At 34.0% G+C, this 26984-nt stretch overlaps 1 protein-coding gene across 1 annotated transcript in view; it reads left to right on the plus strand.

Annotated features, from left to right (window-relative positions):
- Positions 1 to 26696, plus strand: part of SERPINA12 (serpin family A member 12) — a 36085-nt gene extending 9389 nt beyond the window's left edge. The window contains exons 2-5 of the mRNA XM_074285145.1: positions 4149 to 4802; positions 5752 to 6022; positions 14121 to 14268; positions 26378 to 26696. Of these exons, the coding sequence (XP_074141246.1) occupies positions 4166 to 4802; positions 5752 to 6022; positions 14121 to 14268; positions 26378 to 26563 (1242 nt within the window). The 5' untranslated portion in view covers positions 4149 to 4165 and the 3' untranslated portion in view covers positions 26564 to 26696. The remainder of the gene's footprint in view (positions 1 to 4148; positions 4803 to 5751; positions 6023 to 14120; positions 14269 to 26377) is intronic.
- The last annotated feature ends 288 nt before the right edge of the window (positions 26697 to 26984 follow it).

Genomic DNA, 26984 nt, shown 5'->3' on the forward strand with positions numbered 1-26984 from the left:
TATTTGAGAAATAAAACCTTTATTAGAGGAATTTATTGGAAATTTCCTTATTTCAGCTGCTTTCATTTTGTTTATGAAAAAGCTTTTTCATTTCCTTTCATCAAAATTATCTGTTTTACTATCTGTACTCTCATCTCTTGTTTGCTCACAGACTTTCCCCCTTATCCATAGATTTCATAAGTATATTTTTCCATGCTCCCCTAAGTTACTTTTGATATCACCCTTTATGTTTAAACGTTTATCCATTTAAACTTGATAGACAGTGCAAGATATTGAAGTATTCCTGGTTTCTGTCAAACTGCTTTCTATTTTTCCCAGCAATTTTTACCAAATTTAAATTCTTAACCTGAAATGTTTGGGTCTTCGATTTTTATCAAACACTAGATTACTAGAGTAATATACTATAATGTATTATTGCATTTACTTCACTAATCTACCACTCACTATATTTCTTAACTAATCCCAGATTGTTTTTGATGATCATTTTATATCAAAGCTTGAAATCCTTCCTTACAATTTTTTTCATTAGTTTCCTTGATAGTTTTGACAAAGGCCTATGTGAAAGGTTTTAAGAGATTAACAAAAGAGTTCACATTTTGTCCTTTCATTTTATTTTTCAGTTTTACATTTTATCCTTCAGGCAAAAAGAAGCCAATAAAGTTTATTGAATAAGAAAATAATCTGGTTGGGACAATGAAGAGTGTAAAATGTTGCTGTTGGCTGAGCTTTGACACCTCTGATTTAGTCTGACTCCCTCATTTTAATTACAAGAAAACTGAGGACCAGAGAAATTAGGTGATTTGCCCAAAGTCATATAAGTAATATTGAAATGAAGAGGATTTCAACCTAGTTTTTCTGAATCTAAATCCAGTACTCTCCTCACTGCACCTTCCTTCTCTCAATTGTACACAAATAACTATGTTGTTGTTTCTCCTTTCTTGAAGAGGACCATGACATCAGGGAGGTGATGCCATAACATGTAAGTGAATTGGATTTAAGTGAAAGTGGGCCATGCAAGGTCACCTGCCTCACTTTTCCCTCCAGAGCTATCTGGGGTCATTGGCAAGATAGAGATCAAGGTGACTGAAGATGGCCCTGGATGCAATGAAAGACCTTGACCTTTTCAAGTTAAGGTCTTCAACAGGTCTCAGTTTGACTGAGGCCACACCCATCCAGTGATTAAGGCTGAGTAACATTTGAGGCAAAGAATAGCATATGCTTAACCTGTGCTCCTATTTTTGGAAAACGATTAAAGCCTAGAAGAGGTCAAATAGAGCAATCAGAAAAGTTAAAGGGGGAAGGAATCATTTCCAACTGAATGAATGGGGGAAAAGATTTTTAGCAAACTCTTAGAAAGCAAGACCTATTTTCATTTATTCTTTGTACCTGTCGCACCCCTAGTATAGTAGATACTTGCTAATGTGAAATTAATTCAGAGAAACTCAGAAAGTCATCTAAATATTCTGGTAATAATAATAATAAAGAATAATAATCTATAGATGGCAAAATGATTCATTGAATGGCATGCTGGACCAGGAGTTGGAAAAAGATGAATTTAAATCCCTCTTAGATACTTGTTATCTATGTAATCTTAGACAAGATGCTTTACTTCTTTTTCAATTCATATACCTGAAAATGGGAATAATAACTATCTGGTTCCTGGGATTATTTAAGGACCAAATTAGAAAAGTTTTGTAAAGTTTTTGTGTATAATTGTATGTATAAATTGTGTATAAATGCTATTAGTAACAATAATATTAAATAGTGTATAAAAATAATAAAGAATTGATGTGAAGAAAAAATGAACATCTGAGAATTATCATTAATTCATTTGCATGCCTAAATAAGTTAATTTTAAGAGGAAAATCTAGATTGCTCCTTTTGATTTTTTTCAGATCTTTTGAAATTGAGTTTTAGCTCTGCTAGATCTTCACATGGATAGTATGGAACAACTCCCTTAACCTAGATATTTCTTAGTTTTCTAATAAAGAAAAACAAATTGACATTTTCTTTCTGGAAGGATGTTGCAGGGGATTTGTTCATTCACTCTTTGGTCACTTAGCAAGATGAACAGCTACATAGGGCTAACTCCTGAAGTAAGTACTTTAGTTAATAATCTATTTGTCCTACTGCTGGTATGGTGCTTATATACTGATTCCCACCTTTTAAAAATAGATAAAAAAAATCTTATTCTCTCCTTTTTTTTTTTATTTTTTCACTGTTTTATTTTTTTGAAGTCTAGAGGATTATAGGGAGAGACTGTGTGGCTTTGTATCTTATATCCTAACTGAGCAATTGCTACACAGTAGAAACTTAATAAATGTTTGGAAAATTAATTTGAACATTGTATAAATGTGGATTATTATTATGATGATGTCTTGGGACTTACTTCCCTAGGGTCTTGAGGACCATAGAGCTCACCAATCAAAGGCTTTATCAGCAAGACTTTATCAAAAACTTACTAAAATAATGATGTTATATTCATATAGTACTTATGATTATAAACTTTTCTGCAAATACAATCACTTATGTTATTGACAAATACAAAGGGATATAAAAGTATCTTGGTCCAAGACATTCTCTATCATTCAACAAAAAGTAGACCTTAGTCGTCTCAACAAAAAGTGAGTTTACCTATACTATCTCTAGAAAAATTCAATCTCTAATCAAAATCCTTTGGACCTCTTCATTAATACAAATTGATTTTTCACCTATGAAATCAAATGAGATATTTTTTCACATAATCAATGACCCAAATATTCCTTTCATCTTATTAAGTGCACTTGGCTCTCCTAATCATTCTCATTTGATCTTAATAGCAATACAATGACATAAGCAATGAACTCCAATTTCTTTGGGGGGGCACATTATTATAATTTTTCTAAAATTACATGTACAGATATTTGTATTACTCTACTTCTATACATAGGGCAATTAGATGATGCAATGGATAAAATACTGAGCCTAGAGTCAGTAAAACATATCTTCCTGATTTCAAATCTGGTCTCAACATTTATTAAATATGTGACCCTAAGCAAGTCACTTCACCCTATTTACTTCAGTTTCCTCACCTGTAAAATGAACTGAGAGAAAGAATGGGCAAAATACTACAACATCTTTATCAAGAAAGAAAGAATTTTGTTGCCCAACTGATCAGTTCATTTGAGTCAACAGTGGGATAGTTCTGTTCACAAAGTGTTGTTTTCTCTTCATTCTCAAATAGGACCATGACATTAGGGAAGTTATGCCATGATATGCAAGTGAGTTGTATTTAAGTGAGCATGGGCTGTGCAAAGTTATCTAAAATTGGATAAGTTCAGTACTTCCTGATGTTCACTGAAAATTGTCAGTTATAGTACAGTGAGCACAAACTAGCTTTATACTGATTCTGAGATTCTAAATACATTTCTCCATTTGGGGAAGATGATGAGACAACAAAGGGAGCCCTGGATTTAAAAAAATGTTGCTTCTATTACTCTCTTTGAGATCTTGGGCAAGTTAACTAAACTCTCTGAGTCTTCATTTCCTCTTCTGTGAAATAAGAAGATTAAACTTCCAGGGCTCTTAATCTAAGTATAGTGAACATTAAATTAACTATATAGGGGTAGCTAGATGGCACTATGGTTTGTTTAACAAGATTAGAATTAGAGAGACCTGAATTCAAAGGTCTTTTTGGTTTTTCCTATTGTTTCATTGCTTTAAACTCTAGAGGATTATGGAGAGAGAGGTTATGTTGTTTTGTATCCTATAAACATTTACTAGCTATTTGGGCATGTCATGTAACATGTTTGCTTCATTTTCCTCATCTTCAAAATGGAATTATTTATAATCCCCACTCCTCCAGAATTGTTATAAGGATCAAATAAGATAATAATTATAAAGCATTTACAATGACACCTGGCACATAGAAAGTACTATATAAATATTAGTTATTTTTAATAATAACCATATTTCAATAAAATTTGATTCCTTTGTAACCTCATTATTTCATTTTATTTATTTAAAAATATTATTGTGAAAAAGGGTTTATAGATTTCACTAGATTGCCTTTAAGAGGTCCATGTTCTATATGGTCTCTCAGGTCTCTTCCAGCAAACAGTCCAATGCAATATTTTCCCTGCTAATTTTTTTAATCTATTTTTCAACAGAATAATTCTCAATAATAATGAAAACCACCCTCATTCTGGATTTGCTTTTTGCTGGATATTTTTTAGCCATAAATGGTCTTCAGCAGCAGAAATCTCCTGCCAAAAATCATCAGGCCATACACTCTATCCAAGAGTCAGAGGAGAGAAGAGCAAGAAGCCAAGTTGTCAGTCGAAACACTGAGTTTGCATGCAAGATGTACCAAGAGTTGTCCCAAAAAAATAAAGATAAGAACATCTTCTTCTCCCCTATAAGTATTTCCACTGGTTTCTCCATGTTGACTTTGGGAGCAAAAGATTACATTCTGTCTCAGCTAAGTGAAAATCTCAACCTAAAAAATATGCCCATGAAGAGTATCTATCAAGGCTTCCATCAAATCATCCAGAGTCTCAACCAACACAATAGAGATCTCAGGCTCCACTTAGGTAATACTCTATTCATTGAGAATAAGCTAAAAGTCCAGAAAAGGTTTCTGAATGATGTCAAGAACATTTATGAAGCAGAAGCTATCCCGATGGAATTCGAGGACCCTAAAAAAGCCATTACAGAAATCAACAATTACATTAGTCAGAAAACCCATGGGAAAATTAATAAATTGATAAAGACTTTGGATCAGAACACAATGTTACTTCTGATTGACCATATTCACTTTGAAGGTAAGCCCTGCCATATAAAGACATTCATATAAGGCTACATGGTATAAAAATGTTTTGCCCACATTGTTTTTAGAGCTTCGCTACAATCCTAAAGTTCTATAGTATTTGGTGTGGTTATCCCCCCTTAACAATGAGGAAATATATTGATATATGAGATAAAACTACATGTAGCAGGTGACATAGTGGATAGAGCACTGGAACTGAACTCAGGAAAATCTGAGTTCAAAATGTAACCTCAGACACTTACTAGTTGGGTGACACTGGGCAAGTAACAACTGCTATATGCCTTGATGTTGTTTTTTGTTTTTTTTTTTTTTTTGGATTGTAAATAGCATTTATCTCCCAGAGTTAGTGTAAGGATCAAATGAGATAATATTTAAAAATTGCTCAGCACAGTGCCTGGTGCATAATAGGTACTGGATAAACTCTTGTTTCCTTTCATTACATGAGATGACAACTCCAAGGTTGTTCATCTTTCAGCTGTCAGATCAAGTCCTGACTACAGTTGAAAAGATATTTTCAGTAACACCATCACATGTAATCACAGGCATGATAATATTAGATCTGATAAATTCGCCAAACCTGACGTACAACTGAAAAGATGAAACCAATAACTTCAATTCAAACACTTTAGAGTGTCATTTTGTATTTTTATTTGTTTTTGTTATAACACTGATATAAATCAAACATCAAAGATAAGGTGAACTAAATGAAAGGTATGTGATACATTGAAAAGAATGCTGATTTGCAGTGCAGAAGATATGAATTCAAATCCTATTCCCTGGTAGTCCAGCCTGCATGACCTTAGTCAAGATATTTAATGTTTTAGTGTCCTGAACTGGAAAATTAAGGCAGTTGAAGTAGATGGCCTCTAATATCCCTTCCCCATTTAAAATCTATAATTATAGATTTTTTTAACATTTCTTTTTTTCTGTTTTCATTCCCTAAGCTGAATGGGAAAAGAAGTTTAACCCAAAGGATACCAAAGAAGATGATTTCTTTCTGATCAATGGGAAGTCAGTCAAAGTCCCCATGATGTACCGAGGTGGCAAGTATAAAAGTGCTTATAATGAGCAGCTCTCCTGTACAGTTCTAGAAATACCTTTTAAGGGAAATGTCACAGGCCTTTTCATGCTCCCAGACCAAGGGGAACTGAAGAAAATGGAAAAAGGGCTCTCTAAGGAAAAGCTGATCCAATTGAGGCAATCATTAAAGTACAGGTAATAAAACTTGCTGGCCCTATTGGTTCAAGTTTCAATTCTAACTATGATGTGATATGACCTTTATAATTATGAGACTTGGGACTGAAAGTCAATCAATCAATATGTATTCAGTACCTCCGATGTTCCCGTCCTTCTGCTAAGCATAGTGTATATATAAGAGGCAAAAAACAGTTCCTGTCCTCAAGGAACTTACAATCTATTGATGTGACAAATCCTTTAGTTCAAGCCCCTCATTTTATAACAAAGAAAACTCATTCCCAGAGAAAGGAAGTGACTTGCCCATGGTCTCCAATAGCAGTGCTAGGATTCAGAGATCATCTAAAACCATATTTAGTCTAATTTCCAAATTATTAAATGTCAGTTACATGGGACAGCTAACTGGCATAGTGGATAGAGTGCTAGACCTGGAGTCAGGAAGACTAATTTTGCTTCACTAGTTGTGTGATCCCGGGCAAGTCAATTAACCCTATTTGTATGTTATATTATAAATGAAAAGCCTCCCAAAGAGTTTCTGGGTAACTAATAATCACTTTATTAATTACCTTGGAAAATAACCAATAAATTGATGGCCAGTGGTCTCTTGGTAACAAAAGACAAAATCACAGAGATTATTGAATGCTTCAATATCTTTGGGGGAAAAAGGTGCTCCTGACAGGCAAAAATTAACCTTCACTGATGAACAATTAATGAGAAGGTAAACATATTAATAAGGAGGTAGATTAAACCTTCTCTCATGTTGAGAACATGACTTGACCATGAGACTCAGCTGCCTCCAATAATCTAGACAAAGGAATCCATCTCTACCCTGACTATTCTAGTTTTTTTTTCCTTCATAAGTTGGATTACCCTAAATGCTAATGGAAGTATACAATGACATGAACTAATTTTCTAAAAGCAAGAATTCATATAGATTAGGTTCTTTTCACAAGGTCTTCTAGATGGATGGCATCCCACCAAAGATTGTTGAACATGTACCCAGAGGATATAGGCAATCATTTATCAGCAATGTTCTTCAGAGACTGACTGGTCTATAGGGACTGATTTCTGAATGAAGAAATAGAAAGGAAAAGCCTCGCTCCTAATTTAATAATTAATTATTAATATAATACCATCCGTAAAATGAATTGAAGAAGGAAAAGGCAAACCATTCTAGTATCTTTGATTTTAAAAAAGTCCAAATGAGGTCTAAAGAGTTGTACACAAATGAAAAAGACTGAACAACAACATATTCTAATCACTAGGAACTTGTGATTTCATTGGTATAGAAGTCCCTGAGAAAACACCTTCTATTGATCCTAAACTGCAACTATCTTACAATATATGGTTTTCAAGCATTATCTGGGGCACTGAGAGATCAAGGGGCTTATCCTGAATAATATCAGATTTGAGAAGCAAAGCCAGATCTTCCTGATGTCAAGGCCAGTTCTCTATACCTCCTTGGTAGGTTCCATCTTCTACTTTAAGAATCCTGATTTTGTTCATGTGAAATAGTAAATATTTCCCATAGTTATTCCCTTTATCTCTCCCACTAACTTAAGTCATCATTCAACTGGTGTTTTTTGAACCCTTGTTAAATATAATAGATGAGACAGCATCCCATAAACTTCTTCTGTGTCCTGAAGGGCTTCCCATAAAGTTGAGCATAGGCATGTGAAAAATCCAGTAAGGTAGAAATTAAATGACACTATAAGGCAATATTCCTAAAAAATGGAGGTCTCATAGAAGTGTCAAATAAATAATATAGGAAAAGAAAATAATGTTCAGAATTTTGGCCCATTCCTGATACCCTCTGCCCTTGTCTCATAACATGTGTATAGTCATGGGCAGTACATTTTAGGAGAGATATGACTAAGTTGAAACCTGTTCAAAGAAGGGTAACCAAGATAAAGAAGATATTCAAAACCAAATAATATGAAAAAAAGGCTGAATGACTAAAGAATGTTTAACCTGGAAAAAAGAATTGAGCAGATGTGGTGTTGGGAAAGCTATAGTTGGGAGGTCAGTTTATAGTAGCTACTTTCAAATATTAGAAGACTAATAATATGGGAAAGAGACTAGATATATTATAACTGTTTCTCAATAAAAATTTAGCACCAAGATATAGAAGCTACTAGGTAGCACATTTCATAAACTACCACTTTTATGAAGGTTAGAGACAGTAGAGTGGGTAAGTAAGACCTAGTAAAGAGGTATTATAATTGTTTGGGTACTTGGTAGTAAGGTAATTGTGTTATTGTGGTAACAATAGGATGAAAAAGAGGGACCTTAGACCTACAGCAAAGAGAAAAAAGATTTGTTTCCCTTACTCTTCTGTGGCAATGGTAGCTACAACCACAAAGCAGCCAGACTTCGGCTTGCTTAAGAAAGACTGAATCTTTGGAGTGGTCTGTTTTCTTCTCTGATTAATGGTCAAAACCCTACTGGGTTTTATCCAGAGACATGGATATTTTCAATTGTGGTTATGACTTAATGAGTTCTATAAGTGAAGAGTTTCTAATCCAGGAGTGCTAGCAACCCAAGAGGAGGTGATTTCAAAATATCACTGCTTCTTGGAGGAAAAGGGAACTATTGCCAAGGGTATTCTACAAGAAAAGGACTAAAACACAAGCTTAAAACTTGCCCTAACCATCTAGATTTTTTCAGACATTGAGTTGCTTGAAAAGTACAATAGGTCTAAGGTGAATGTAAATCTCTGTTCTACAGAGAAGAGTATGATGAATGTAAAGGGTTATTTGTTTTATGTTTTTCTATATTTCTTAATGAATGACTTTGAGTTCCTGGATATCTTAAGCATTTTCTGTGATGAAGGAAATAAACCATAAATTTATACCTAATCCTCACATGATTAACTTGTATTTCCTTTTCTGAAGAAGACCCTATTATTGACACAACAGTTCTCAAAGAAATGTGCTAACAAATAAAGAAAAACATAACATAATAGGGCCTCACACTTTCCATACTCTCTTAAGAGGTTAAAAAAACAGCTTCATATAATGGTAGAAGTGATTTTTTAGACTCAGGTTTGTATTGTCCAAGCAATTCTCAAGTTCCAGATATTCTAATCAACTAGATCATGCCTTGGACTTTCTTCTGCTGCTGAATCCCTCTGACAGTGGAGGTTTTATCCTTGGAGAAACATTTTTATTGCAAAAATCATTTGATAGCCAGCATCTAATAGGAGAAAATTTCTATCTTCTGAAACTGATGATGTTACTACCAGACTGGTAAAGATCTACTTCTCAGGGTCACTGTTTGCTAGCCAATGCCTGAGGAACAAAATAGGAAAGTGAAAGAAATAGCCAGACATTCATGGTTCAGTCTCAAGTCAGTATAATATTTAGTCAGTTGTCACTTATGTCTGACTCTTCATGACCTCATTTCTTGGCAAAGATAACATTTCCATTTCCTTCTTCAGTTCATTTGACAGTTAAGGAAAATGATGCAAACAAGGTAAGTGACTTATTCAGGATCACATAGCTAGTAAGCATTTGAGGCTGGACTTGAACAAGTTGAATCTTCCTGACTCCAGTTCTGGCACACTATCCACTGCACCAACTAACTCTGCCTAGGTTGATTTTTATTGCCATATGTGTTCGAGCTGCAGACCACCAATATGCAGGGGCAGAGAGGAAGGAGCAAGAGACAATAGGGAAAATTATAGAAATATGCTTCCTCCCCTTGCCAAAAATCCAAGGGAGGAAAAAATTCCCAAAGGAAAGAGCTACCTATCTCTCTTTTGTTCTTCTTCCAACTCACTGATTGGGGAGTTCCTCCTGACTCTCTGACTCTTCCACATAACCCTTCTGTTATAAAATGGACTAATAAAGAACTGCTGTATCCTTTTAGCAAAGAATGATGTTCACTCAGCAAAAGAATCAGACTATATGTCCATTCCAGGGATGACCCCTATTACATTTACATTTATATTTTTTGTAGTAATTGCACTTTCCCCCATTTGTTCTGCTTACTTCATTTTGCAGCAGTTCATATAAGTCTTCTCAAACTACCTTGAATTCTTGATACATGTTGCACATATCTAAAGCATTTCCCAATAATAATTCTGTGAAGTGAGCAGTATAAGCATTATTCTCTGTCTCTGTTTCTTTGTCTCTCTCTCTCTCTCTCTCTCTCTCTCTCTCTCTCTCTCTCTCTCTCTCTCTCTCTCTCTCTCTCTCTCTCTGTATCTTTCTCTCTGTCTCTCTCTGTCTCTGTGTTACTCTCTCTTTATGCATGTGTTTGTTTCTGTCTCTCTCTCTTTACATCATGGTTACATAGTATACAATAGGAATAGGACTTACAAGTACATTTTCCTGACTCTCAGGCCAGTTCTCTATCCATTCCAGACATAACCTCTTAGCATGCCTGTTTCATAGATCTGGGAAATCAAGAATCAAAGAGTAGCTTGTTCAGGGGTCTCCAAGCATTAAAGGTTCATTCCACTAATTCCACACCACTTCTTTCTTTAGATCACAGAATGATAGAACACAGGATTTTAGACCTGAAAGAGACCTTATGCTAAATAAACAGATGATTATTTAGTCCAGTGATATCAAATTCAAATAGAAACAAATCCCTGAGGGCTGTTATTGACTTAGAAAACCATAAATGAACATTATCTATGTTGTATTATACATATTTTATTTTGTTAAAATTTTCCTAATTACATTTGAGTTTGGTTTCAGGGCACTGGAGAGTTTTGTGACTTATATACTCCCTGATGGATGTGTTTGACATGTCTAATTAATAGTCCATCCTCTTATTTCCCAGAGCAGAAAGCTAAGACCCAGAGAAGGGAAATTATTTACACATAATCACAGAACATAATTAGTCAAAAAGCAGAGTCAGGAGAAGGACCCAGATCTAATGACTCCCAAACCAATGCTCCCGATTCTGTGACATGATGTGATGCTACAAAGGAAAAATACACAGGCAGCTGTGCCCAGATATTTGGCTTTTAATGCTGGTTCAGGCCTACCCACTCAGGTCACACGATCTATAAAAGGAGACTTGATATCTCTGGTTAGCGTAGTCTCTGTCTGGTGAGGAAAATATGTTCCTAACTGCTGCAGATGTTCTCAGATAAAATCACAATTATATGAAAAATATGTAATACACCCAAAGGATAGGCCACCTCATTCGCAAAGGCAGCCCAACAGGTTTGCATTCAGGTCATCAGAAAAACAGCACAGAGCCAAGTTTCTAAATGGGCCTATTCCCTAACCTCTTGCTACAATCAGGTAATGGCAATAAAAGTACCAAGTCCTCTCTTTTAAAGTTTAAAATTTTTAAAAATGTTATTGACTTTTGTTTTTCAAATCACCATTAATTCCAAATATATCTACCCTCTTCCTCTTTATACCAATTGAACCTCAATCAACTTTTGAAACAAAGAGTAAAAAAAAGTTTTTAAAAATTTCTTTAAATTCAACAAAATCAATAGATTAGCCAATCCAATAACATATGCAATGTTTCATATTCAGTCTTCCATTTTTACAAAAAAAAAGATAAATAAAATTTATTTTTTAAGTTTTATTTATAAATGTTTTTGACAGCATATATGCATGAGTAATTTTTTATAACATTATCCCTTGTATTCATTTTTCCAAATTATCTCCTCCTTCCCTCTACTCCCTCCCCTTGATGACAGGCAATCCCGTGTATTTTACATGTGTTACAATATAAACTAGATACAATATATGTGTGTAAATACCAGTTTCTTGTTGCACATTAAGTATTAGATTCCGAAGGTATAAGTAACCTGGGTAGATAGACAATAGTGCTAACAATTTACATTCACTTCCCAGTGTTCCTTCTCTGGGTGTAGTTGTTTCTGTCCATCATTGATCAACTGGAAGTGAGTTGGATCTTCTTTATGTTGAAGATATCCACTTCCATCAGAATATATCTTCATACAACATTGAAGTGTACAGCAGTCTTCTAGTTCTATTCATTTCACTTAGCATCAGTTGATGTAAGTCTCTCCAAGCCTCTCTGAATTCCTCCTGCTGGTCATTTCTTACAGAGTAATAATATTCCATAACCTTGATATAACCTTCATATACCATAATTTACCCAACCATTCTCCAATTGATGGACATCCATTCAAAAAGATAAATAAAATTTAAAAGGAAGAAGCTCTTTTACAGATCCAAGCTTGATCTACAATGAAGTCTTACTTATGGTTGTTGTTGCTGCTGCTTTGCTGCTCCTTATTTTTCTCCCTCGTGGGTACTTCATTACTATGGATAATCTAGTAGGAAGATCACCTTTCAGGGCTTTTAGACTAGACAGGATTTCTAAGGTAATTTCAAACTCTGACATTCTATCATTCTTTGACTCTAGGCTCTAAAAGTTCACCCTATGCTTTTCTTTTCAAAGTCCTTTTTATGGATGCAACTACATTTGATCCTGACCTTTTGTCAGTTCTGAAATCCCAGGGGAAAATGGCCAGGTCACATTATCTGAAGAGTTTCTACATTTCTAAAAAATTTCAACTCACCCATACAATTGTTGAAGATCCTATTCAGGTTCTACCTAGTTGAGTTGATCTCAGCTTACTCAATCAAAGAGGGGAAAAATAGATAAATTTCTGGTTTGACCTTCTTATTGTATATCTCAAATAATCATGTGATATTTGTTACATGTCACTTTGTCATGCCCTCCCTCTCTTCCAAAAATTTATGGAAATTCCCACAAAGGAGGAGACTTCTGATGGCAGTTCTTGCCTCTCTCCAAACTCAAGGTCTTCTATTATGAATACACTTTGTTCTGGGACAATTTTGCTTCTCTCGCTATACTTTTTCACTTGGTGACTAAACAGATCCTATAAGTTTAAAGATCATCTTTATACAAAAGACTCCCAGGACTATATCTATCTCTATATTTAGATATGAAGATAACTATAGTCTATCTCCTGATCTCCAGCACTATACATACATATATATATATATATATATATATATATATATATATTACCACCTACTGGCAGCTAGGTGGTTTAGTAGATAGCATGTACACATTTCACTTTTCAATCATTATAAAGATATAACTTTTGAGTTTTGGGAATGAAAACTTAGGAAAGTCTCTACCTTCTTAGAAAAGGAAGGGACAATTTTATCTGCTGTGAGAAAGCAGGGTATGGTTGGTATTAGAGTCTTGAGGAAAATGGAAAAGCCAATATGGGGAGTATAATAGGACTTAGGCAGAGATGAAGATGAAAAGGACTGATGGACTGATGTACAGTGGGGGCACAGTCAAGATCAGTTACTATGAATGTATAGGAGGCATAGTCAATATGTTTTATTGCTACATTCTGGTAGTATTTTTTTGGCTCATGAATAGAAGCTAAAAAAAGATTTGGAGAGAGAACTGAAAGGACAAGAGAGTATGATCAGAGAGAAATTTTAGAGTTTAGGGACTTAAACAGAATGTAGATGGTCATGTCTATCTTTCTGCCTCTGCCTCTGTCCACTGTGTCTATCTCTCTTCTTTTCTCTCTCTCTCTGTCACATACGTGAATATGTGCATACATACAGAGACACACACATTTTGCAATAAATAAGTGATGTAGAGAAAAACTATTTGCTTAGCTTTAGGTTTTGGTCATTGTTAAATGAACAGCCCTCTAGAAAAGGAAAATCATGAAGCTGTTCTCAAGGTGAAATGAATCAATTAAATTCAAAGTGAATGAATGTTCATCATGAGATCATAAATCTAGTTCTGAAAGAGATCAAACCCTATGCCCTAATATTACCAATTAAGAAAGTGAGACCCAGATAGTTAAATCACTTATCCAAGGATATAGATTTTTAAAACAGGCATAACCAGGATTTTGATGATAGGTTTTTTTTTTGTTTTTTCATTTTGTTTTTTTGTTTTTTAATAAAGGGGAAAAAACGGTCTCTAAGCAAATGATCACCAAAGGACAAACATTTGTAAATTGGATATTAAAGATGGTAAAGACAAATCCTGCCTATTTCACAACATGAGAGGCTGGCTTTGTTCCCAAGGTTTTATAAAGGTACTATCTAAACTACAGAATATACATGTTTTAAAATATGTACTAGAACTCTTCTTTGATGATTGTATTCCCTAGTTCTACCGATGTGTGTTTACCCAAGTTTTCCATCTCTGGTACCTATAATATGAAAAAGTATTTCTCTGGGCTTGGTGTCACAAGAATTTTTGACGGAAGTGCTGACCTCACCAGAATCAGTCCCCAGAAGACTCTGAAAGTTAGCCAGGTAAGACAATAAACCTTAACTCGAACTGTACTTATCTTTCCTTTGTAGCCTCTAATGTGGCAAAAATGGCAGCCATTTTTCTTTTTTTTTTTTTTCTTTTTCTTTTTCTTTTTTTTTATTTCTTTTTTTTTATTTTTATTCATTTTTCCAAATTATCCCCTCCCTCCCTCCACTCCCTCCCCCCGATGGCAGGTAATCCCATACATTTTACATGTGTTACAATATAACCTAGATACAATATATGTGTGTAAATACCATTTTCTTGTTGCACATTAATTATTAGCTTCCAAAGGTGTAAGTAACCTGGGTAGATAGACAGTAGTGCTAACAATTTACATTCGCTTCCCAGTGTTCCTTCTCTGGGTGTAGTTATTTCTGTCCATCATTGATCAACTAGAAGTGAGTTAGATCTTCTTTATGTTGAAGATTTCCACTTCCATCAGAATACATCCTCATACAGTATTGTTGTTGAAGTGTATAGTGATCTTCTGGTTCTGCTCATTTCACTCAGCAACAGTTGATTTAAGTCTCTCCAAGCCTCTCTGTATTCCTCCTGCTGGTCATTTCTTACAGAGCAATAATATTCCATAACCTTCATATACCACAATTTACCCAACCATTCTCCAATTGATGGACATCCATTCAACTTCCAGTTTCTAGCTACAACAAAAAGAGCTGCCACAAACATTTTGGCACATACAGGTCCCTTTCCACTCTTTAGTATTTCTTTGGGATATAATCCCAATAACAGCAATGCTGGGTCAAAGGGTATGCACAGTTTGACAACTTTTTGGGCATAGTTCCAAATTGCTCTCCAGAATGGCTGGATTCTTTCACAACTCCACCAACAATGCATCAGTGTCCCAGTTTTCCCACATCCCCTCCAACATTCATCATTATTTGTTCCTGTCATCTTAGCCAATCTGACAGGTGTGTAGTGGTATCTCAGAGTTGTCTTAATTTGCATTTCTCTGATCAGTAGTGATTTGGAACACTCTTTCATATGAGTGGAAATAGTTTCAATTTCATCATCTGAGAATTGTCTGTTCATATCCCTTGACCATTTATCAATTGGAGAATGGTTTGGTTTCCTATAAATCAGGGTCAGTTCTCTATATATTTTGGAAATGAGACCTTTGTCAGAACCTTTACTTTTAAAAATATTTTCCCAATTTGTTACTTCCCTTCTAATCTTGTTTGCATTAGTATTGTTTGTACAGAAACTTTTTAGTTTGATGTAATCAAAATCTTCTATTTTGTGATCAATAATGATCTCTAATTCTCCTCTGGTCATAAATTCCTTCCTCCTCCACAGGTCTGATAGGTAGACTATTCTCTGTTCCTCTAATCTATTTATGATCTCATTCTTTATGCCTAAATCATGGACCCATTTTGATCTTATCTTGGTATATTGTGTTAAGTGTGGATCCATATCTAATTTCTGAATGGCAGCCATTTTTCAAACTCACATTGCACCTCACTTGGGTTTTTGTATAAGGTAGTTGAAGATTAAGTTCATTTATCAGGAATTCTCTTCTCTAGCAGCCAAGATACAATATAAACCATTGTCACCACAGAGAATGACATGCTTCTTTGCACACAGTAAGGACTTTATAAATTTTACTGTAATGAATGAATGATAAATTAAACTTGACATGAGAAGTATATTTAATTGCTTTCAAAATCTCAGCTGTGCAAGCCTCCCCATATGCTGTAGGATTTGGGAAAATGTGGAATATCTATTACAGAAAATGGTTAATATCTTGGCTATTAACCTCAAGAACCTTCTGCAAAGTATAATCTAGTGGAAATAGCACCAAGATGAGTCAGAATATCCCAATTATCACCCACCATGGTGATGAGAATGTCAGAAAAGGAGAGGTATCGAAAAAATGTCATGAAAATAATATCAATAGGATTTGGGAATAGACCAGAGAGAGAGTTAAGAGAGACTGAAAAGTCAATAATGATACCTAGGTTGTGAGTCTGAAGGAACTTAGAAGATAATGATATCCTTGGCAATGATAGGGTAGCTTAGAAAAGGGGGAGATGTGGAATAAAAGATAAGATGTTATTTTTATTCTTGAAATTGGGGTGGAGGGGAAAGAAACAATGACTAATACTAAAATCATCTATCTCCTGCCCTGTGTTCTGTAACTTCGGTTTACTGAGGTTATAAATGAGTAAGGAAGCCACTGTCTAGCTTTCTCCATGATAAATCAAAATGATACATTTTCTCAAGAAGAGAGATTCTGGGCATGTCATGGAGATAGGTCATGATGTCTTCTACCCTGTCAGTTTCAATTGACATCTTGGTCTTGAAAAGTCACTTTTCAATCCTGTCTGACTCTTTGCTACTCCTTTAGGGGTTTTCTTTGCAGAGCTACTAGAGCTGTTTGATTTCCTTCTCCAGCTCATTTTACAGATGAGAAAACTGAGACAAACATGGTTAAGTGACTTGCCCAGGGTCTCACAGCTAGTTAAGGGTCTGAGGCCAGATTTGAAGTTAGAATGAGCAGTCTTCCTAATGCTAGACCCAGCACTCTATCAATTGTATTGCTTAGCTGTCCTTGGTCTCAAAATTGGCCTAACACTGATTGATGGAATTAGTCAACTTTTTAAACCATCTACTAGCTACCAAAACCTAATGGGAGGCTCTTAGCCAAAATATAGCAGCATTGGCTACTCTGTCCTGGGTCAGAAACAAGTGGTCATTGAACTAGGTGTGAGAACTCCAACACAACTTTAGAAGGCAAATAGTGAGCCCCTGAACCATGGCATAATCATGGCATACCAATGTCAAGCACTGTGTTAGGTACTGAGAATACAAACATAATAGATGGAACAATTCCTACAATAATTAACTTACATTCTAACAGGGGAGACAACAAAGACATATATATATATATATATATATATATATATATATATATATATATATATATATATTTGTATTTATTTTTCTTTGTGTATATACACAAAGAAAAATAAATACAAATAAATACAAATTAAGTTAAATTACAAATTAAGTAAATATAAATTAGTTTGAGAGGAAGTGCACTAGCAGTTGAAAATTGAGGCTCAGGAGAAAATATGGAAAGAAGAGAGGGATCCTATAATCTGAGGTAAGGAAAGAGTACATTCCAAGCATGGAGAAGAATGAATATAAATCTATGGGGACAAAAGATAGAATGCTATGGGTGGAAAACAAAGAGAAAACGAGTTTGACTGTATTATACAGTATAAGAGAAGTAACAATGTATGATGAGGAGACTGAAAAATTTTAAAAGCTAAAATAAGGAATTTTATATTTTAACTCAGAGACAGTAGGAAGTCACTATAGCTAAGTAGGGAAGTTATATAGTTATATATGCATGTAAAAATATCACTTTGGCAGAACTATGTGGGGACAGATTTGAGGCAGGGATCAATTAGAAGATCACCACAATAATCTAATTTAGAAATGATAAGTTTGAATTAGAAAGTAAAAGAAGAGGATATATGTAAGAATTATTATGGGCCAATCTGTAGAGAACTAAAATACAGGGGAGAAAAGGGGCAGAACCAGTAGTGAAGAGTAGATAGGTCTTTGCCTGTGCTCTTCCTGGTTTCCCTAGGTGTGAGACCTTCAGTACAACTATAGAAGATAAATAGTGAACCCCTAACCCATGACATAACACATGGAACTTGGCCACATCCACTCAGCACAGAAAAGAAGTCAATGGCCCAATAGCATTATAAAACTCCTGTGCCTGAGAAGGAAGCTCAGGACAATCTTTCCTTTGCTCTAGGAGTAGACCTCAACCTTCAGAAATGGGCAAAAAAGCAAAATGAGCTCTGACTATAGATGGCTACTATGAAGATTGGGAAGAAAGATCTCAAACACTGAAGACACTAAAGGCAAAATTCCTCTGCCTTCATATGAAACCTCAAAAGGTGATATATGAGTTAGTCGCCAATTCAAAAAGATCTCTAGGAACAATTCCAAAAGGATCTTAAAGGAGACATAGAAGAAAAATGGAGAAAGGAAATGAAACTTTGGGACACAGAAACTGTCTGAACAACTCCTTAAAAATACAATTGATGAAATGGAAAAACTATATTGAAAAAAACCACCTCTTAAAAATAGATTTGACAAAATGGAAAAAGAATTGGAATGGAAAAAAATTCCCTAAAAATAGCATTTGTGAAATGGAAAAAAAGCCAATGAACAAAACAACTCATTTAAAAGTTTAATTGATCTAATGCAAAAAGAGGTTTAAAAAAAGCTAAGTGAAGAAATTGATTCACTAAAAATGAGAATTGAATAAATGGAAGTGAATGAGACATCAAGAATCAGTAAAGCAAAAGCAAAACAAAACTGAAAAAAGAAGAAAATGTAAAATTCCTCATCAGAAAAATAATGGTCATGAAAAATAGATCCAGGAGAAACAAGCTAAGAATTTTACTACAGGAAAATCATGATTTAAAAAGAAGAAGAAGAAGAAGAAGAAGACAAGAAGACAAGATTCTAGAAATCAGCAAGGAAAACTGTCTTGATGTCCTAGAACCTGACAGTAAAAGAGCCATTGAAGGAATCCACTGAAAGAGACCTGAAAGAGACCCCAAAATGAAAATTAGAAGAAATATTGTAGCTATATACCAGAATTGTCAGTTTAAGGAGAAAATACTGAAAGCAGCCAAAAAGAAACACTTTAAATATCAAGGGACTACAATCAGGATTACCTAGGACCTAGCAGCTTCCAATTTAAAGGATTGAAGGGCCTGTAATATGATATTCTGAAAGGCAAAGGAGCTTGGGATTTTAGCCAGGAATCAACTATCCAGGAAAATTAAGCATTGTCTTTCAGAGGAAAAAATACACATATAATAAAATAGATGAATTTCATTTAATTTCGATGAAAAAAAACAGATGTGAACAAAAATTTGATCTTTAAATGCAGCACTCAAGAGAAGCATAAAAAATTTAAAAAGGAAAAAAAAAAAACTATGCTTCTTTTAAAAGTTAAAAAAGTTTACATCTCTATATGGGAAGGTGATACGTTTAACTCTTAATAACTGTATGTGTATTAGGGGTATACTTAGAAGGTACAGATATAATTTTACTTTATTATGACAATATAAAAAAGAAACTAGAGATGAAAAAAGGATTGTACTGGAAGAGAAAAGAGGATGTAAAATGGGGTAAATTATATAACATGAAGAGGCAAAAAGACATATTACAACTGAGGGGAAAAGGGAGGGGGGTGAACATTGTTTAAACTTTAATCTCATCAGATTTGACTCAAAGAGAGAATATTAGATATATTTAGTTTGACATAAAAATATGTCTTGCTCCACAGGGAAGGAGAGGGGAAAGGGAAAATGAAAAGGAAAGGTTAATAGAAGGGAGGAGAGAAGTACAAGGAGAAATACATGAAAAAGGAGATGGACTTGAAAAGGGGAGGGCAGATTGAGGGAGATGGTGGTCAGAAGCAAAAAAAACTTGTGATGATGGAAAAGAGGAAAGGAAAGACAAAAAATATAACAGGGGAAAATAGAATGGCGGGAAATAGAGTTAGCAATTTCAAATATGAACGTGAGTGAGATGAACTCTCCCATGAAATGAAAGTATATAGCAGACTGGATTAAAAGCCAGAATCTTACAATATGTTGCTTATAAGAAATACATTTGAAGCATACATACAGAGTAAAGGTAAAAGACTGGAGCAGAATCTATTATGCTTCATTTGAAGTTAAAAAAAAAAAAAAAAAGCAGGGGTAGCAATTCTGATATCAGATGACGCAAAAGCAAAAACAGATATAATTAAAAGGGGTAAGGAAGGAAACAATATTTTGCTAATAGGACCCTAGATAATGAAATACTAAACATATATGCACTAAGTAATATACCATCCAAATTCCTAGAGAAGAAATTAAGGCAGTCTCAAGAAGAAAACTATACTAGTGGGGGATCTCAGTCTTACTCTAACAGAACTAGATGAATTGAACCACAAAATAATCAGTTAAGGAGGCAAATAGAATTTTAGAAAAGTTACGTATGACAGACCTTTGGAGAAAACTGAATGAGAACAGAAAATAATATACTTTTTCCCCAATGGTACATGGAACCTATCCAAAAATGACCATGTATTAGGTCATAAACATCTCAAAATCAAATGCAGAAAGGCAGAAATAGTAAGTGCATCTTTTTCATATCATGATGAAAAAAAAAAATACATGTTACAAAGAGTTAGGAAAAAAATAAACCAAAAATTAATTGGAAACTAAATAATCTAATTCCAAAGGATGAGTGGGTTAAATCCAAGTGAATGACAATTATGAAACAACATGCCAAATTTATGGGATGCAATCAAAGCAGTCCTTAGGGGAAATTTCATATCTATAGATGCTTATTTGAATAAAATAGAGAAAGAGAAGATCAATGAATTGGGAAAGCAGCTAAAAAAGCTAGACGAAAAAAACAACTTTAACCCCCAATTAAATACCAAATTTGAAATTCTGAAAATAAAAGAAGAGATTAATAAAATTGAAAATAAGAAAACTATTAAAATAATAAACTAAACTAAAAGTTGGTTTTATTTTTAAAAAACAACAAAATAGATAAACCTTTTGTTAGTTTAATTAGAAAAAGGAAAGAAGGAAATCAAATTGTCAGTATCAAAAATGAAAACAGTGAATTTATTACCAATGAAGAGGAAATCAGAACAATAATCAGAAGCTATTTTGCCCACTGTGTGCCAATAAATCTGATAATCTAACTAAAATGTATGAATGATTATTAAAAAAAATATTGTCCAGATTAACAGAAGAGGAAATAAATTACTTAAATAGTCCCGTTTTAGAAAAAGAAACCAAACAAACTATTAATAAACTCTCTAAGAAAAAAAACTTCAGCACCAGATGGATTTACAAGTGAATTCTACTAAATACTTAAAGAACATTCAATTCTAGTACTATACAAATTATTTGGAAAAATAGAGAAAGAAGGAGTCCTATCAAATTCTTTTTATGACACTGATATAATACCTAAACCAGGTAGGGTCAAAACAGGGAAAGTAAATTATAGACCAATTTCCCTAATGAATATTGATATAAAAATCTTACATATTAGCCAAGAGATTATAGCAAGTTATCATCTGGATAATACAGCAAGTTATCATCTGGATAATACACCAAGACTAAATAAGATTTATATCAGGAATGCAGAGTTGGTTCAATATTAGGAAAACTATAAGCATAATTGACTATATCAATAACCAAATGAACAGAAATAATATGATTCTCTCAAAAGATGCAGAAAAAAAATTAATAAAATCCAATACCCATTTCTATAAAAAATACTAGAATGTTGTGTCCATACTAGTTCTCTGGAGAATCTCAATAGCAGCCTGAGTTTTTGATCTTAGAAGGGGAGTGAAGAGGTGGGTCTCATCAAGCATGGAGTTCATTTATTCCAAATTCTCTCAGCCTTATATACCCTAATATCCTTATATAACCAAAGCATATGCTAACTATATACTGCACATGTGGGACCACATAAATAACTAGCTATTGTATGTAGATGACTCTTTGCCACTTGGTATCACTCTGCTTTAATTACAACACAGGTTGTCACTGTCCCCCCCCTTCCCTAACTTCTCAGGAAGGCTAAGAACCCTTAGGGGAGAAGGGAAGCCAAACCAGATATTGTCAGCAGCTTCCTTTTGGGCTGAAGAGTCTTATACCTTACCCAGAGTTCCCCCACTATCTGTGGCCCTCTACACTAGAGAATATAGCAATAAATGGAATTTTCCTTAAAATGGTCAGTACCATCTATGTAAAACCATCAGCAAACATCATATGTAATGGGGATAGACTAGAACTATTAAATCAGGTTTGAAACAAGGTTGCCCACTATCACCATTACTATTCAGTTGTTGTATTAGAAATGTTAACTTTAACAATAAGTGAACAAGTTAAAGGAATTAAAGTAGGTAATGAGGAAACCAAATTATCACTCTTTACAGACATTATGATAGAATACTTAGAGAATCCTAGAGAAACAGATCAAAAACTACTAGAAACAATTCACATTAGCAAATTTGAAGGATACAAAAAAAAATCTACACAGATCATTATTTCTATATGTTGCCAACAAAGTCTAGCAGCAAGAGATACAAAGAGAAATTCCATTTAAAATAACTATAAATGGGGCAGCTAGGTGGCACAGTGGATAGAGCACCAGCCTTGAATTCAGGAGGACCCGAGTTCAAATTTGGTCTCAGAAACTTAACATTTCATAGCTGTGTGAGCCTGGGCAAGTCACTTAACCCCAGTCTCAAAAAATAAATAAATAAATTAAAATAAAATAAAATAAAATAACTGTAGATAATATAAAATATTTAGGAGCCTACCTGCCAAGACAAAGTCAGGAACTATATGAACACAATTACAAAAAACTTTCTACACAAATAAAGTTAGATCCAAACAATTTGGAATAATATAAAGTGCTCATAGATAGACTGACCTAATATAATAAAAATGATAATTTTACCTAAATTAATCTACTTATTCAATGCCATGCCAATCAAATTGACAAGAAATTACTTTACAGAGGTAGAAAAAAATGATAAAAAAAATTCATCTGGAAGAACAAAAGGTCAAGAATTTCAAGGGAATTAATAAAAAAAAAAAAGCAAATGAAAATGGCCTAGATGTACCAGACTTAAATTATATTATAAATCAGCAGTCATCAAAACCATTTGTCTAAGAACTAGAGTAATTGATCAGTGGAATAAGTAAGGTTCTCAAGGCACAATAGTCAATGACTAAAGTAATATAATATTTAATAAACCCAAAGACTCCAGCTTCTGGGATAAGAACTCACTATTGACAAAAATTTCTGGGAACATTAGAAAAAAAACATTTTTAATTGGCAGAAACAAGCATTGACCAATACCTAACACCTATGCTAAGGTGAAGTCAAAATGGGTTTTATGAGTTTATAGCCAAATAACTAAGAACATCATGAAATGCAAAACTGATAATTTTGATTATATTAAATTTTAAATGTTTTATACACACAAAACCAGTGCAGCAAAAGTTAAAAAGGAAGCAGAAAACTGGGGGAAAATTTTGCATCCAAATGTTCTAATAAAGGCCTCATTTTTTAAATATATAGAGAACTGACTCAAACAAACCATTCCCCAATTGATAAATGGTAAAAGGATATATACAATTTTTAAACAAAGAAATCAAAGCCATTTCTAGTCATATGATAAAATGTTCTAAATCACTATTTATTACATAAATACAAATTAAGAAAATTCTGAGGTACCACTACATAACTCTCAGACTGCCTAAGAAGACAGGAAAAGATACTGATAAATGTTGGTGGGGATGTGAGAAAACTGAGACACTAATACATTGTTAGTAATATTGTGAACTGATCCAACCATTTTGGAGAGCAATTTGGAACTACATCCAGAGGGCTATCAAACTCTGTGTACCCTTTGATCCAGCAGTGTTTCTAGTGGGTCTGTATCTAAAGAGAAAGAGAAAAGAACTCCTATATGCAAAAATGTTTGTGGCAGTCCTTTTTGTAATGGCAAAAAACTGGAAACTGAGTGGATGCCCGTCAGTTGGAGAATGGCTGAATAAGGTATGGTGTGTGAATGTTATGGATTGTTACTGTTCTATAAGAAATGATCAGCAGGATGGATTCAGAAGTCTGGAGAGACATAAATTGATGCTAAGTGAAGTGAACATTTTACACAGCAACAACAAGATTATGTGATCAGCTCTGATGAATGTGGCATTTTTCAACAATGAGCTGATTCAGGCCAATTCCCATTGTCTTGTGATGGTGAGAGTCATCTGCATCCAAAAAGAGAACTATAGAGATTGAATGTGGATTACAACACAGAATTTTCACCTTTTTTGTCCTCATTTGCTTCCTTTTTTTCTTTTTATCTGATGTTTTGTGCATCATGATAAATGTGAAAATATGTATAGAAGAATTGCATATGTTTAGAGTATATTGAATTACTTTCTGTTTAGGGGAAGGGATAGGTGAGGAGAAAAGGAGAAACATTTGGAACATAAAGTTTTGCAAGGATGAGTGTTGAAAATTATCTTTGCATGTATTTTGAAAATAAAAAGGTATTATTAATTTTTTTAAATAAAATTGGAAAAAACATCAAGAGAGATATCAGGGCTAGAGATAAAGATCTGGGAATCATTGGCATATAGTTGATAATCAAAAGGAGGTCACCAAGAGACACCATAAATGGAGAAAGATGGGGATATAATAATGGTAGAAGTGACATCAGCTAATTAGAAGGAATAAATTCTTTAAAACTATAAACATATGACAGTACCGCAGGACATTACAAGGTCATGATTTCTCTATTATTGAGAGCATTCATATATATACTATGTATATAGACACTTCAGGGCTCAGGTAATAGGTTCTAAGCTTTCTTGAAGAATCACAGAATGAACACCTGAACAAAAATTTCATCTAGAATATTCTTTATAAAGATTATGAATACAAAGCACAGGAAGAATTGGAAGATTTGAAAGACTAAGTTATGTTCAGCTAGTGGAAGTCTATAGTTGTGAATTGAGGTAATAGAACACATTGTTTTTGTTTTTTTATTTGTTTGTTTTTTTCCCTGAGGCTGGGGTTAAGTGACTTGCCCAATGTCACACAGCTAGGAAGTATTAAGTGTCTGAGACCATATTTGAACTCAGGTCCTCCTGAATTCAAGGCTGGTGCTCTATCCACTGCGCCACCAATAGAACACATTATTAATGATGAGATCAACGGCATAAAATCAATAGCTGTGGAGAATTGGATTGAAATAAAGTCTTTGGCATTGAAGAGGCTGATGAAATGGGAAGCAGGAATGTTTAAGAGAACACTGACAGGTATATTGAAATTCATAAGAGTAGAGGCATGGAGAGGAGTAGAAATGAAAACAAGGAAATACTACTGAGAAAGAAGTAAGAATGAGAACCAGAAAATAATTACTACCAGGATCTGAAAAAGGATACCTATCTGAATCAGCAAACCACAAAGATCTCTGAGTGTTAGTAGCAAGGAGTAATTCTAAAAGTGAAAGGTAGGAGGAAGAAGTATGCTGAAAGTTCTTGTGGTTCAATCTTTTGATCTTATGTGGTTTCCATTATCATTCTGATTAATTTCATTTTGTATCACAAGTTTATCAGAAATAATGCTAAAATTCAAAACCCATAAAAACAAATGCAGTGTCAACCATAAAACCTATATAAGAAAAAAGATTTCCAGGTCCTAGCCCCTGGCCCACTTCTTCTGATCAACATTTTGATATGGCAAAATTCAAAGACAACAAAATAATTTGGAAATATCTTTGGAGTTGGAGGAAATGGGATTTGGCCCTTTTCTGTAATCTTATTTATTCAACATCTCCATCATAAAGGTAACAATCTATAGCCAGAAGTTGCATCCATAGTCCTATAAGGGCAGAAAGTGAAAAAAAAAAAAAAAAAAAAAACATTGGTAAATGTTTAGGTCAGGTGATCAAAATAATAAAAATAAATAACCATCTTCAACACAGCTTTATGAATAGCCTAGAAGAGCAGACAACAAAGGGTCAGCTAGTCAAATTCTTTAAAAGGTACACTATTCCTCCAGGTAAACAACTCAATCTAAGATAGAACCACCACATTTGAATGGATTTTATTCTTCTAGTTATCAACAATCTTTTATTAAGCATCTACTATATGCATATGCATATATTTATATATAAAATCAAGGCATTAGGCTAGGGGATAGAAACTTTGCCTTGACTTAAATCTATTAACTAGTCAACTCTTAAGAATGAAAGTTACAGAGGAACTAACTGACAACTTTATGTTAAGGAATTAACACAGGATTCTCAACCTTCTTCTTCCCGAAAGAACCAAACAAATAAATATGCCTGGGTCTATGCTCAGAAGTGTGAAATATATAAATTAATAGAACTCTGTTCCTTCCCCTTTGTGAGTTTAAAATTTAGAAGGGAAAATGACATGTAGGCAAATAAATTTATGAGAAATAAAAAATGTTATGAAATCTGATCAGATTTTTATTTTGCTCTTCTAGGCTATTCATAAAGCTGTGTTGAAAATGGATGAAGAAGGAGCAGAAGCTTCTGGAGCAACTGGCATTGAGACCCTACCAATGACTGTTCCCAAAATCATTATTTTTAACCACCCCTTTGTGGTGATTATTTTAGATGATTGTTCCCAATCTATTCTCTTCATGGCAAAAATAATGAACCCAAAATGAAATTCAAATAGCAAGCACCTCAAGCTTCCTAAGATTTCTTGCTGCTGTCACTGAATAAACATTGTGACTTGAAATGATTGAACTGGTTTATCACTGGAAATAATCATAGTAATAGCTCACATTTGTGGTTCTTCATAACAACCAAATTAGGTTGGGAGTACAATTTTTCCCATTTTATAGGGAAATTGAAAAAAAATGAAAAAAAAAATTAAAGCTCAGAGTTTTCTGAAAAACAAGACTAGCTACTTTTTATTGGTTGATGGGTGATTGAGAATGAATCAAAGCATTGAACAACAGAATGGATGTTGGATTTGAAGTCAGAGGGCCTGAGTTCATAAGATCATAAATTTACAACTAGAAGAGATTTTAAAAACCATCTGGTCCAACACCCTCAATCTAAAGATGAGGAAACTGAGGTCCA

Source organism: Sminthopsis crassicaudata, chromosome 2, assembly GCF_048593235.1.
Source record: "Sminthopsis crassicaudata isolate SCR6 chromosome 2, ASM4859323v1, whole genome shotgun sequence".
NCBI lineage: Eukaryota > Metazoa > Chordata > Mammalia > Dasyuromorphia > Dasyuridae > Sminthopsis > Sminthopsis crassicaudata.